The sequence below is a fragment of the Zingiber officinale genome, chromosome 5A (genome assembly GCF_018446385.1).
Source record: "Zingiber officinale cultivar Zhangliang chromosome 5A, Zo_v1.1, whole genome shotgun sequence".
In the NCBI taxonomy this organism is placed as follows: Eukaryota; Viridiplantae; Streptophyta; class Magnoliopsida; order Zingiberales; family Zingiberaceae; genus Zingiber; species Zingiber officinale.
The window spans coordinates 120,594,233-120,609,441 of record NC_055994.1 but is presented as its reverse complement, the minus strand read 5'-3'; the positions used below and the strand labels follow the sequence as shown (position 1 = coordinate 120,609,441).

Genomic DNA, 15,209 nt, shown 5'->3' with positions numbered 1-15,209 from the left:
AGAAAAATGAAATCATAAGATATAAAACTCGTTTAGTGACACAAGGTTTTTCTTAAAAACTTGGTATTGATTATGTAGAAACATATTCTCCTGTAGTGGATGCAATCACATTTCGATATCTTCTTTGTATGACAACTCAAGAAAGGCTTGAAATGCGTTTGATGGATATAGTAACAACTTTTGTATGAAAATTTGATAATGATATTTATATGAAAATTCCCGAAGGACTCACAATGCTAGAAGTATCAAGTTCAAATTTTAAACATATTTATTTCATTAAATTATCAAGATCTTTGTATGGATTAAAGTAATCTGAACATATGCGATATAAACGTCTAAGTGATGATTTGGTGCAACATAAATATTAAAATGATCCAATATGTCCTTGTGTTTTTGTGAAAAAGGATGGACCAAAATTTATTATTATTTCTGTATATGTTGATGATTTGAATATCATTGGAAGTCCTGAAGAACTTATATATACCATTGAAATCTTGAAAAGAGAATTCGAGATGAAAGATCTAGGAAAAACAAAGTTTTGTATTAGATTACAAATTGAACATTTTGTAGATGGAATTTTTATCCATCAATCAACTTATACACTAAAGGTTCTAAAACAATTTTATATGGATAAAGCTTATCCATTAAGTTCCCTGATAGTTATTCAATCGCTTGATGTGAACAAAGACCCTTTTCGAGCTAGTAACAATAGTGAAGAACTACTTGATCCTAAAGTACCATATTTAAGTATAGTTGGTGTATTAATGTATCTTGCTAATAATACAATACCAAATATAGCATTTGCTATAAATTTATCAGTAGAATATAGTTCTCCACAAATAGACATTGGAATGGAATTACACATATATTTAGGTGTCTTCAAGGTACCATCGATTTAAGCTTGTTTTATTCTAATATGTCTATTTCAAAATTAATTAGTTATGCAAATGTAGGATATTTATCCGATTCACATAAAGGTCCATCTCAAACTGGTTATTTATTTACATATGGTAGAGCAACTATATGTTGGCGATCTACCAAACAAACCATAACTGCTACATCATCGATCATTCAAAAATACTTGCAATACATGAAGCAAGTTGGGAATGTGTTTGATTGAGATCAATGATTCACCATATCAAGGAAAAATGTAGTTTAGCTGTTAACAAGAAAATTCCAACAATATTGTATGAAGACAACGCAACATGTATAGCTCAATTAAAGGAATGATACATTAAAGGGGATATAATTAAACATATTTCACTAAAATTCTTCTTCACTCATAATCTACAAAAGAATAACGATATTAAAGTTCAACATATTCGTTCTATCGATAACTTGGTAGATTTATTCACCAAAACATTACCTACAACAATATTTGAGAAATTAGTACATAGTTTTGGAATGCGCCAGTTTAGAGATCTCAAATGATATTTCAAACAGGAGAGTAAGTTCTCACTATACCATATTATATTGTTCGGTAAACTTATAGTGATACGGTTATAGAATGACGTACTCTTTTTTCTCATTAGATTTTTTTTCCATCGGATTTTTTCTAATGAGATTTTAATGAGACGGATTTCTTAATTATGGACATCCAAAGGGAAGTGTTGTAAAATGACATATATATATATATATATATATATATATATATATATATATATATAGATGTCCTTGAAACCTCGATATTTTATAAACTCTCTCATTACTTCATAACCCATCATCTCTTATAACCTTATAATTTATGTAAATACATTAGCATGGGAGTTTCAAGATAATTATATACCTATAAATATCCATATATGTATTCTTTTCATATAAGAGAAAGAGAAAATATTAATAATATTTCTTTTTCATGGGTAATTGTTTATGTAATTTCACAACATATATTAGTTTTCCCTTAAATTTATAAATAATGTGAAATCGAGACTTTCTGTTTTTTGGTTGTTACTTAATTGACTTGAAAATGCAAGAGACTCAGAAGACATTTTATAAAGTTGGATACTTAGATTTTTTTTTTTGAAATATATAAAACAATTAATCATAAATTTTAATTATATTTTATAAGTAGATGTATTCTAAATCTTTTAATTGTTCTTTACTCATCATTCATTAATATATTTATGTCTTTATATTCTCAAGTTGAATGTAAAATATTTGAACTAATTATTTATATAGAAATGCAATAATTTATGTATTCTAATATATTTTAAATATTATACTAAAAAATCGTTACAAAATATTTATCTAGCTCTAAAAAAAAGAAAAAAAAAAGAAGCATTAATTCATAACCTAGGCAGGTGATATTATTTGTGATGCTCATTTTTTACAAATTCACTTCAGCATAAAGGATATTAGATTCGGCCCTAGCTACAACGTTGTAACAGTCATTTAATTGTTGCAATATTATTGTAACAGCCATTAAACGACTATTACAAAAATTTAATAATGATTTAAATATTTTTAAAATAATTTTAATGAGATTTAAATAATTTTAACTAAATTATTAAAGAAATTTTTATATAAAAGTACATTTTTATATAGAGAGAGTAGTTTTAATTAAGTTAAATCCATGTTTTCTTTTAACACTAGTAGCTACTCTTAGCTACTATAATAATAATGGAATAGAATTATTTTTAATACTAAAAATATACAAGAGTATTTTATTTTATTTTATTTTTTTTTTAAAAAAAGAAATACTTGACTCTGATAATTAAAAACACCATTTTAATTTTTAAAATTCTTTTATTTTTTAAATATATTTTTATATCTAGATTCATATTTTCTATCATACATATTTATATTCAAATGACATATATTTTATCAAAACAAAAATTGTGATTAAAAATAAGAAAAAATGTATAAAATATATAATACAACATGTCTACTGGTGCAATTTCTTAAATTCGAGTGTGAATTGGCTCAGATTTCGTCTAGACAAATTCTGAAAGTAGAGTTTAGCATGGCTAAGTCTGAACAAGATGCATCTTTTGTAAATTCGTTGATTGTAACCCTTCACAAGCTGGGCAGTTGAAGAATCACCTCTCCTATAATGCACCGTCAATCTTATGCATCCATGGTTTTGATTAAAAAAGATGTAAAATTTGTATTAGATTAAGTAATGTCTTTCAAAATAATGCTGGTTGAAAATTACATGCTCAAATATTCCTATAAATTCTCCTCTCAACTATGCACACCTTTGCTAAATCTACTGTGTATATATGATGTAACAATTTAAAGAGCAAGAGTGAATTCTTTCCTGTTTATTATCTCTATGTTCTTTCCTATCTGTATCATCTTGTCTTCTTTAGAAGTTCTCCTTGTGGAAGTGAAACCGGGTAGTGGTATTATGGCTGAATTCTTGTGAAAGATCTTTAAGTTGTTTTGTAAGTGCAGAAGATCCGCAGTAGAAAACACCTGAACAGCATATGTTAGAATCAAATAGAGAAAACATGAGGGAAGTCGGTGCTTCAAGATAGTTCACCTATACGGGCGGCTTTGTGGGCGTTTGCCAAATCAGAGAACACTTTCCTCCAATTTGGTCTCGCAAAGTGTGTGCGTATCTGGCAAGCATGACTTGGAGATTAGAAACGGGTGATCGTCTTGGCACTATGTGAATATGAGGAGATTGGGTTACCTTGCTCCCTGAGACTATGTCGACGCCACTTTTGGCATGTTGGAGTGACTGAACCATTGCAATGAGGGCTGACCTTGCATCACCTTCTTCGTACACACTTGTCAAGTAGTTGTGCATCTCAATGGCATTCTGTGAAATGAATCAGGTAAGGGCCTATGAGAAATGCAAGTACCAGTAACAGTTCAAACCAGAGGGATTTGAGGATGTACATTGTGGTCACTTTCAGCAACATCATTCATGACACCTTTGAACCACTCGAACGATCCTTGTTCCCTTGTTACCCAGTAGAAGTAAGCCCTTCCCGGGCCATTTGATTTGACGATGTTGGGATCTGGGTTATGCATCCTTTGCAATTCCTAGATGAACCATACACCAGTCAATAACAAGAGGTGTTGACATTTGTAGAGTGAAATGTTTGAATATAGTATATACTTCGTTGGTCTTTATATTGTTCAGGAGATCCTTCAGTATACTAATAAATGGAGTTGCGCCGATTCCTAGTCCGATGAGCAAAAGAATGTCATACTTCTTGTAATTTTGAGCTGGTGCACCATATGGGCCATCTATGTAGAGCTTAGGGAATCTGAAAAACAGATTATGTTACTCATCACATCTCGATCCATTTTGTAATGTTGCTTTTAATTGGCTGATGTCAATCGCTATGCAGTGGTACTCACCTTGTATCTTCAAATTGAACATCTGCTACAACTGTGGTTTCAAGTCTAACAAGATTAGCCTTTTTCGAGGTGACCTGGGCCTGACAAACCTGTATAAGAGCAAATATTATACTTCTTCATCAAGAAGAGACATTTTCTAAATGAACTAACCTTTCCAAATAGGTTCCTTAACTCAGACGTCCAGTCGCCCAAGGTTCGGATATGAACGCTCAAGTGTTCATCGCCTGGTGCAGAGGTGATTGAGAATGGATGCCTATTGAAAAAATGATTTTACTTAACACCAGAAATAATCACTTATTATTCAAATTCATTTTGAAGCTAAGCACAAACCATTCAAAAGGTGACACATCAGGACATTTCACAAATAGGTACATCCCACTTTTGTATTTGAAACCTGGTGGCTTTTTCATATGTATCGAAAGGACATTACCAGGGTATATTGCTGCCTGTATGACAGATATATGTGAAAGATGAGATGTCACCTTTGCACCTTTGTCAAGCAATGAAGCAAGTAGATTTTTTTAGTTCTAGCATACATGCATCTAAGGAGATTACCTTAACAATGCTGACACCATAGCTTTTCTCACGAACTTTCCGAGTTATTCTCTCGCAAGCATAAAATAGTATTGGGACAGCAAGATACATCCATGTCTGTGTGCATACAAGAAAGTCAATGCCAAAAATGTCCACATACAACATAAGGTTTGAAAAATCGGTAGGACTTACAGTCTTCTTATACCATTCCTTGGTGAGGAATAGGAAGTAAGAATGGATTATCAGAAGAATGTATGTGACAACCAGAAGATGGTGAGCGTACCAAAATGCATTGAACCCAGCTAAATGGTGGAGGGGTGATGGCAACTTGACCACACTCCTCCTGAAAGAATGTGTTGCTAGAGTGAAAGAAAATGCCATGATGAAAATCATCAGAATACCAGTGACACCTGGGGCACTTGCTAGCAAAGATGGATAAGTGGGTTGCTTGTAATTGAAATCAGATCCCAATGTGCTCATGAATTTGGAACGCGGACAGTTAATTAGCCGAGGGAAATCACACGTTATATGTGCAAAGGTGTGCACTAAAGTTCCAATAGTTATTGCCAGCGCAATAGTCTGCAAACGTTAGAGCATAAAAAGAACTTAATATTTACAGTGTTTCCAGTAATGCTTCATTATAGGGAAATCTCTGTTACCTTGTGGAAGTTGATGTTGTCATCAAATGGAAATACTGAGCTAAGACGAGTTGATCTGAGCCTTGTGAGGGTGTTGCGACAGACAGGGACGAGAATCAAAGCCATATTTAGTTTCAAGGTCTCAGCAGCAGCCTTGGCTATGCAGACGCAATAACCCATCACTTCAAATGCTGCTCTCCTTCTGTATTGGGCAAACTTCCATGAAGCTAGGACTATATTCAATGTCAACCAAAAGGAAATAACCCATATCCTCTTCCAATTCTCATGAACAAAATCTGCAGTGTTGCTAACAAATCGATTTACTGGGTTTCTGTATCTCTTCGGTATCAATGTTCTTGCAAGGCTATGTGAATGTTTTAATGTTTTCTCAGTTCCTTGTGAGCTAACCATACCTCTAAGTAATGTCTCAAGCTGCCAAAGCTGGGGCAAAATTTTCAAGCTAATTGTGTCAGTCTGGTATTAAAAGTCATTTGCTCTTCCAGATTTAAAATTCCTCCAACATTGGATATTTCATTGAAAAATACATATACATCACTCAGTACCTCAATATAGCCCAGGCCATCAGGGTCGAGTTCCTCCATTATGAGAGCAGCATAGGTCGCTGCACTTGATTTCAATTTCGCAAGCTTGTTTGCTGAAGCACTCAGTATGATTATCTATCAAGCAGTGCAAAGATTTTATTCTCTTCAGTGTAAAGAAAATTACAATAGCTCCTACATGAAGAATTCATCGAGTGATTTTGACTAGATACCTCTTTCACCTCTTCTTCAGACAGCTTTCCATCACCATTCTTATCACACCTATATAATAAGTCATAGCAGACAATGTCAAACCACGTTTATAAGGTCAAGGCTGGAAGTCAATAAGAATGAGAAAGTGATACATGTCAAAGAATATTTGTAGCCGAGAATCAAAATTTTGGTCTGTCATTTCTTCCCAGAACTCTTTTAGTTCATCCTTTGTTACTCCATTTTCTGGTTCCAAGTTTCTTCTCCTTGCTAAAGCAACAAATAGCTCTTCGGCAAACTCCTTTGATTCAGCCATGCCTAAAAATTGATAATGAAGCCAAGGCTAATAAGAAATTAGTACACTTGATGGATCCCGTACCTATATAATTTCGAATGCTATATATATAAAAAAAAGGTAAAGAAATTTGCAAGAACATTCTATGTCCTATCTCCTACTTTTGGCTTCTTTTTTCCCTTCTTCATTGAAGTGATTTTCTTTCCTCACCAGGACTTCAAATTGAATACAGAATCATTTCTCCAGAGTTGTACTTCAATTAATTCACTTACTGGCCATCTATGCTGAATTATGTAGTATATGATTGAATTTAATAAATCAACCCCAAGGAAAACAGGACCATGAAGGAAAGAGTTAATCTTCATCAAAGGATTTCGCAGGTCATGTGCTTAACCTTTACGAGTTCACTAGACATGACTTTCCTGAGTAAAATATCCAAATTTTACATAATTTTCTGTTTAGTTTGATCTTGTTTTTGACTCGGAAGATAAATCCTTAGCAGGTTCTTTAGGGATCAGATCTGGAAACTCACTAAGTACGAATTTTTATAGAAATTTTTGGCTCAGGAGAAAAAGGAAATCATTGGCAAAAGATGGAGGAACGCACCAATGCAGCGGCCGAAGTTATCCTTGGGAAGGCTTCCTCTGACGGCGAATTGCTCGAATCTCTTCTCGACGGCCTTCCACCCCTCGCTGCCGCCGGAGGTCTTGTCCAGGAAGCGGAGCCCCTTGAGCCCCATCTGCGCGCTGGACGCCACCCGGGTCATCTTCACGAAGGGATTTGACCTCCCGGCGCTTCCAGGACTCTTCCGGGCGGATCCACCCTTGAAGGAGCCCCTGAACCCTACCTTGATCTGGGAGGGTTGGGAAGGGAGACAACCGAGGGGCTTCGAGCGGGGCGGCGCATTGGCGGCGGGCAGCTCGGTGGCATCTCTCTGGGTTTGGTCGGAGAGGACGACGATGCTCTGGAGCTCGTGCGCAATGTGGTCGTCAAAAAACGGGATGTCCATGTACTCAATGGGCGGGCGAGATCACTGGAACCCGTCGTAGTTGCAGCGTCCAGCGGGTAGTGGATTTGGATCGCCTTCGTTCTTCTCTGTACTCCACTGCGGCGCCGAACCCGGCGCTGCAGCGCTGCAGCTGGCACTGTGTTGATTTGGATGCCGCGGAAGAGAAGAAGTGGGAAAAAGGTGGAAGGAAGGTGGCGTGGTTGCTTAATGAGGTAATTGTTGGGACATTAATAGCAATTGCGAGGTTCCTAATGCTAGCAAAAAAAAAAAAATTATTTATTAAATATTAGCATTTTAAATATTCTAACTCGGTTTCCAGTTGTCTTCGTACATGATCTCTTTCGAAAGCTAGAATCCAGCTCGAGTCCAAGTCAGTGCTCAAATGGTGAAAACATGCGTTGCGTCTATAATCGTTGATTGACCGAGAATAGTTGGTAGACCAAACTTAAGCCCAGCTTTTAATTTGAATTGGTCCATCGGATTGATTTGCTTTACCAAATAATTGATTAAATTAAAATTTTATCAATTTATTTAAAAATAAATCTAAACATATCAACTCATGTAAATTGTATATTCGGGCGAAATAGGGTTGACCCATGAATTGATAATGAAAATTATATTTCATAATTAGATTATGAATTCTTAATTGCCAAAGCAATTGACAAAAAAAAAATCACAATTTTCACCATAAATTCATAATCGATAATTCAATTTTGAAAAAAAAAAATATTGAAACAATTGGATTATAGATTATAGATTATAAAGTAGCTATAACAATCACTTCGCATCTTATCCTCTATGACCAGCCAAAGAAACCTTAAATTCAAGTCAAATTGGTATTATTGGACTCTTGATGTTCACTTGAATTTGTCCATGGTCATTTTTCTAAATTTTACGCATTATATGGTCATCAAAAAAATTTTTTTGTCTAGGTCTCAAATTTATATGCAAAATGAACATTATTGTACTTTTGAGGATCCCAAAGTTAATCCATATTTACTTATTTATTTCAAATTTTGAGTCCTTATGACTATCAAATACTTTTTTACTTAGAGCTTTTGACAACCTTAAGACATTGGATTCATGCAAAAATGAATCCTTGCACTCTTGGAGAGGGTTTCCTTGAGTTTGTCCACGTTCATTGTTTGATTTTGAGTAGTATAGAGTCATTAAAAAAAATATCCAAAAGTGTTTAATCGCTAATATTTTTTTTTAATAATTCAAATATCTAACTTTTTGAACGTAGCTAATTGACTAGTTAACTGGTCTAATGACCTTAGCAATCTCAAATTCAAATGGTCATTGTTGCACTTTTAGAGTCAAATGAGTCTGTTTATGTTAGCCATGTTAGATTTTGAGTCCTTAATGACTATCGAACACTTTTGGTCAAAAATTCTTAATAGCCCTAAAGGCTTTAAATTCACACCAAATGGGAATTATTGCACTCCTAAGGTTTTCTTGAGTCAGTTCATATTCAGTTTTTAAAGATTTTGAGTCCTATGTGACCATTAAATACTTTTTAGTTAAAAGTGTTTAATAAATCTAGAGGTCTCAAGTTATTACCAAATGGGCATTGCTACACTCTAGGGTTTCTCTGAGTTAGTCCATATTAATTTTCTAGATTTTGAGTCTCCTTTGACCATCAAATACTTTTTGCCAAAGTTGTTGGTAAACCTAGAGAATTCCAAATCTTGTCAAATGAGTATAATTGCACTGCTAGAGGTTTCTGAAGTTCGTCCATTTTTAGTTTTCTTAATATTGAGACATGAGGTTGTCAAGCACTTTTTTTTCCAAGGTACTTCATAACTACCACTCAAATAGTTAATGGACTAGATGTAACTCTAGTCAACTTTTACGTGACTTCAATTGACTAGTTGTCATCAAATATCATGGGTCAAAAGTGTTTGATCACCTTAAAATCTTAGATTCATACTAAATAAGTATTATTGTACGAGATCAGATCATCTATCTCAAGATTTTCATATCTTCATATTCTTTACCGATTGGACGGGTTAGATCACATCTCAAGGATGTAATGCACATCACAAGGATGTCATGATCGTCCGATCAACAAGGGAATATAGTGTTGGTCTATCTCCTCCTAGACTTATATTTTTTCCTTCTCTCCCTTTGATCACATAAAAAATGAGGTTCTGAAAAAAATCTAAGGGTTAATAAAAATTTCTAACTTTTTTAAAAATTTTAAGTTGAATAAATTTTAAGTTAGAGAGTTTGCAATAATTTTCAGCAAAAACTATTATAAGTTAAAACAATTTTTAAGAAAAACTTTAAGAAAGAAAAAATTTTGACTTAAGAAATTTTACAAAAATATTTTTGAATTTTTTTAAGTAAATATTTTAAGCAGATATTTCTAATTTCATAAAAACTTTTAACTTTTAAGTAAAAATTTTATGCATAAAAAAATTTCTACGTAAAAAAAAAATTAAATTTTTTTAAAAAATGTTTAAAAACTTTTTAAAGCATTATTAAATTTCCACCTTAATGCTTTTATCAGAAAGTTAATTAAACATTTTTATTTCAATATTTTGGCTTCGAGGTAGTGGCGAGGCACTAGGCCTTCTTGGTTATTGGAGCAACAACTACTTTCTTAGACAAAACCTTATAAAGAAATTTTAATGTCTAATTTTCTCGCTGAAAGCTCTAGATCTAATTAGTTCAAGTTCAAGTCAGACAGGACTTTGGAACCCAATATAGATTCTAGCCTACTAGATTGACTAGGAATTTCTTAGGGACATTTTTCTTAGAAATATTTCTAATCTGTCCCTTATGATATCGAAAATATCAATTTAAATTGTTGTATTTTATAAAATATGTTTTATTGGAACATGCATGATTTTTTAGACTATCTATTTGTATTTTCAAATTATTATTTTCTGATTTCATTTTTTCATTTTCTAATTTTGATTTGTCTAAATTTTTTAGAGGGCAAGATTTAGCTAGTATTACTTTTAAATTTTTATTTTCTTTTTCTAATTTGCAACAATCTTTTGTTAATAATTTAACGAATTTAAAGAGTTTATTGGGAGGAAGAGATTGTACTTGGCTTACCTTGTCGATCTCGTTATCCGTGTCTCCCCCTGAACTGCTGCTTTCTTCCGATGTAGCTCCTCCTTCATCGATGCTCTCGATGCTCATTTCGGAAGAGCTTGAATCGCAGTCATCGTCTTGATGACTCGCCATTAATGCGAGCCCGGAGAACGCCTCGACTTCCAATTCGGACGACGTATTGTCCCACGTCGTCTTTAGGACCTTGCATTTTTGGACATGCTTCTTACCTTTATCCTTGTCCTTGTTTTTTAGCTTGAGGCAGTTGTCCTTGACGTGCCCTTCTTCGTCGCAATGGTAGCAGCGGATCATCCTTTTCTTTTTACCCTGCGGATGGTTAGGGGTTCTAGATTTACAAAGTTTTTTAAACCGTCTTACCATCATTACCATTTCCTCGTTGTCAAGAGAAGACTCTGACTCAGGTTCGTCTCTCGATGCTTTGAGGGCGACGTTGTTCTTGGGCTCCTTCATACCTGCACATCTTGATTCGTGCACTTTAAATATAGAAAAGAATTCTTCTAATGTAATTTTTTCTAAATCTTTTGAAATATAAAAGACATCTACTAGTGACGCCCATTTTGAATTTCTAAGAAAGGAATTTCGTGTGTACCTTAGTGAATTTCGGTTACTTACCGTCTCTCTGAGATTCGAAAGTCAGGCGATGATTTCCTTTATCCTTGAGTGCAGATGCGCAACTGTCTCGTCTTCCCCAAGTCGCAGGCTGGTAAGTTGGTTGCGGAGTAAATCCCGTTTTACGAGCTTTGCTTCGGACGTTCCTTCGTGTAGTTCAAGGAACTTCTCCCAAAGTTCCTTCGCGGAGTCGTAGTTGCCGATTCGGTTGACTTCTTGTGGCGGAAGAACGGTTAGTAGATGGTACTCAGCTTTGTCGTTTGCCACGTAGTCGGTCTACTCCTTCTTCGTCCAATGGTATTTCTCCTTATCTTCCGGTGCTGTAAAACCGAACTCCATAATTAACATTAAATCAAAATTGGTTTTAAAGAATACCTGCATTCGCTTTTTCCAGCTAACGAATTCCCCTTCGAACTTCAGCAGGTAAATGCTTGGTCCGACCATTATTTCGTTGCTTCGTTCGGCGGTTAGTTCCTCTGAAGCGCCTTGGCTCTGATACCACTTGTTGGATCGTGGCGGTCGGTTAGAAGAGGGGTTGAATAGCCTGCAGTTGACTTTTTGACTAGATCGCGTCAATCGTGATCTGAACGTTGGGGGATAAAGTTTTATCCCCCCAGGGCGCCCGGAACCCTTTCGGTCTGCCCCAACGAAGGCTATAAATACAGTCTTAGTCCAGAAGCTTTTCAACAACTCAGAAATGGTAACTCAAACACTTGTACGCTCAATCTCTAGATTAGCTTCTTTCTTTTTGCGTTTTCATTGCTCTAAGAGGCTTCTCCGCCTGAAGGAGATATTCTAGTGCGTTCCACTCCTTGGATTAACAACCTCTTCGGTTGTAACCAAGTAAACATCTGGTGCCTCTTTCTTTTCTATTTTAATTTATTGTTTTCAATTTTATGCAAGTGTATTGTTGAAAGTTCGAGAAAGGTTTTTCTTTTGATTTGTTTACAAGCTATTCAACCCCCCTTATAGCCGGGTGCTGCGATCCAACACATAGAGATACGGGAATCTTGGGACAGAGAATCTGATTTTCTATTGCACTCCTAGGATCTCTTTGAATTTCTCTATATTTTTTTTTTCAAATATGAACTCTTTAGTCATCAAGAATTTTAAAGTATTTGATGGCCATAGAGGTAATGAATTCATGCCGATTTGACACTAAAACTGATGCAGAATCAATAGAGGAGTATCCTAGTTAAATATGTCATAATTTTTAACTCGGGATTTATAATCATATTTTATCAGTACTCACACATATAAAATTTAAAGATCTATGTTTATTACGGGAAAACCCATAACCGCTAAGTTTCGGGCTTAAAAAAATATCTAGTAATTTATATTTTTATGGTATTTCGGATATTTTTAGTATGTTAGGTAATTATGGGTTATAGATTATTTATATAAGTGTCATGTTTAATTGTTTGATGGATTATCCTTTATTGGGAGATTATTGGAGCAATCATCCTCAGGTCAAGGTTAACCAGTTTGACTAAGCTCGAATTGATTCAAGCTTGAGTTTCGATGTTTGGATAATATGTGAAGAAGAGGTCAAGTAGATCAAGGTTGACCGGAAAATTAATAATATGTGAGAGAGAAGTCAAGTAGGTTATAGAGGACCAGATACTGAACTGGGAAAATCCTAACTAGAGGTTTAGCAAGGCAAAAACCTAACTAGAGGGTTAGGCAAGGGTAAAGTCCTAAATGGAAGCTAGGCAGAGGAAAGTCCAAGTGCGTCAAGAAGAACCGTATGTTGGCAAAGGGAAATCCTAATTGTGGTTAGATAAAAGAAACGTCTAAGTAGGTCCAGAAAGACCACACGTTGGCAAAGGGAAGTCCTAACTATGATTAGGCAAAGGAAAAGTCCAAGGGGGTCAAGGAGGACTGCACATTGACAAGGAAAAATCCTAACTAAAATTAAGCAAAAGAAAATCCAAGTGAGTCAAAGAGGACAACACTTGGTGATCAAGAGTCCAACGAAAATTTAGCACGAGATAAAAAAAAAATCAAGTGGGTCAAAGATTAGTCGAACACTTGGTGAAAATTTTCCAATAGGTCATGGGTGATCGGATGTTCGGCAAGGGAGCCCTAGACTTGGATTAACCAAGTTAGGGTTGGACAATCAATTGGTGCAATCGATTGGCCTTAAGTTAATCAATTAGGCAATTGATTAGGGCTTAATTCGCGAGAGCACAAGAGTTGCTGGAATCAATTGGGCAATCGATTCCGACATCTCTAATCGATTAGGAAGTGATGGCTCAATTGGAAAGAAAGCTCAATCGATTGAGAGCTTCACGAAGAAATTTCGTGAGAACATAGGCTGAATCGATTGGCCTAATCGATTAAGCCATTGCTAATCGATTGGGCAGTAATTTGTCACCGAGAGGTGTAGTCGATTGGGACAATCGATTCTGGCATCCCTAATCGATTAGGACAATCGATTAATGGCTAATTCGCGAAAACACAGAGAGTTGGGGAATAGATTGGAAATTGATTAAGACTCTATTAATTGATTGGGATAATCGATTAAGGCTTTTCGCGAGAGAACAAAAGGTTAGGGAACCGATTGAGTAATCAATTAAAGTCTTCTGAATCGATTGGGATGGTTCACCAATCGATTAGGGCTCGGAAAAAGAGTCGTTTTATAGGTGTTCGAATGGTTGGATGATGTGATAATTGATTAGGGAAAAGTTGAATCGATTGGAAAGAGTCAAAGAACCCAAAAAAGGGTTTTCATGGATATTTCGAAGGATACGCTCATACATTTCTTTGTCGCTGGTTCTTGGATGATTCAGAGTGAAGTACTACTATATTTCTGAGTCTACAAGAGACTAAATCAAAACAAGAAAAGAACAAGAAAAGAACAAGAAAAGCAAGGTTGATAGTTGCAATCGTCTTCGATTTATGATGTAACCTAGTTTGTATTTTGTTATTGTTAGCTTGTATGAGACTTCTCCGTCTCTGGATTATTTCCGAGAAGAAGTGTATTCATAGTGGAGCAGTGTGCGCCATATGGATCCTTAGATTAGGCATCTCAAGGAGGTGGAGACCAAGTAAATTGGAGGTGTTAGCATTGTGGAGTCTTTGCTCCGAGTATCCTATGCAAATGATCAAGACAAAGCGAAAGAAGCTATTCATCCCCCCCTCCCCTAGCTCTCGAAATGTTCTAACATCCTCTATTTTTAGTAAAGTTTCATTTTTTGATAAACCCTAAAGAAGGACGATTTTCTCTTTGTTTTCATCGATTTCTCTTCTTGTCTTCTCATCTAATCCTTCTCATTATTGGTGGCACCCCCAACGCCCCGTCAACCCGTCCCAGGACCAACACGGAAGAGGTAAATCACGGGCGACTACTAGTCTTTGGAATAGTGACTAGCACATAAGGGAGACATTTACCTCGGCTTTATCAAAATTCGAACGAATCCTTCTCATTATTAGTCCATAAGATAATCGTTATTTTACCGACATCAATTACACTCTTGAGTTTTACGAGTACACCCATGTTCATTTGTCTTAATTGTGAGTAATATAAATTCATGCCGAATTGATATTGTTATACTTTTGAGTTTTCATGTCACAAAAAGGCGATTCGCTCATCCCTAGTGTCCCCGCCAATCCGTCCTTAGGCCAACATGGAAAAGATAAATCACGGATGACTACTAACTATTAGTACAAAAGATCAAAATATGGAGAGATTATCCTCTGTCACGAGTATCATCAAAAACTTTTGTCCAAAGACGTTTAATGATGATCAATCAAATCACAATCACTCAATTGGACTCACTTCCAATTGATTGGTAAACTGACATCACTTCTAGTCGATTGGTCATTTAAAGGCTTGGGCGATAACAGGTCTAATGATGCGAGGATAAAAGGTATTTTAGAAAACAAGTATCCTTTGGTAATTCTAAAGTACGATGAGTAATTCGAGTATTCTGGAAAACATGAATGGGTCTTTGGTAAATATTCATAAATAA

The 15,209-nt window shown here is 35.3% G+C and overlaps 1 protein-coding gene across 1 annotated transcript; it reads right to left on the bottom strand.

Moving 5' to 3' along the window:
- Window positions 1-3,101: 3,101 nt before the first annotated feature.
- LOC121981503 (putative respiratory burst oxidase homolog protein H) lies at window positions 3,102-7,737 on the bottom strand. The gene is made up of 15 exons (XM_042534063.1): window positions 7,137-7,737; window positions 6,391-6,553; window positions 6,259-6,307; window positions 6,050-6,163; window positions 5,508-5,927; window positions 5,041-5,427; window positions 4,870-4,965; window positions 4,645-4,760; window positions 4,465-4,567; window positions 4,315-4,403; window positions 4,070-4,220; window positions 3,847-3,993; window positions 3,638-3,766; window positions 3,485-3,563; window positions 3,102-3,417 (listed from the first exon to the last, which is right to left on the bottom strand). Exons 1-15 carry the CDS (start codon window positions 7,537-7,539, stop codon window positions 3,308-3,310), a joined length of 2,556 nt encoding a protein of 851 aa, XP_042389997.1. The 5' UTR covers window positions 7,540-7,737; the 3' UTR covers window positions 3,102-3,307.
- Window positions 7,738-15,209: the final 7,472 nt, after the last annotated feature.

Coding starts and splice junctions, on each gene's coding strand:
- LOC121981503 (XM_042534063.1), bottom strand. CDS start 7,539: ATGGACATCCCGTTTTTTGACGACCACATTGCGCACGAGCTCCAGAGC. Junction 5,928..6,049: donor ATGGCCTGGGCTATATTGAG/GTACTGAGTGAT, acceptor ATTTTGCCCCAG/CTTTGGCAGCTTGAGACATT. Junction 4,404..4,464: donor TAAGGAACCTATTTGGAAAG/GTTAGTTCATTT, acceptor GCTCTTATACAG/GTTTGTCAGGCCCAGGTCAC.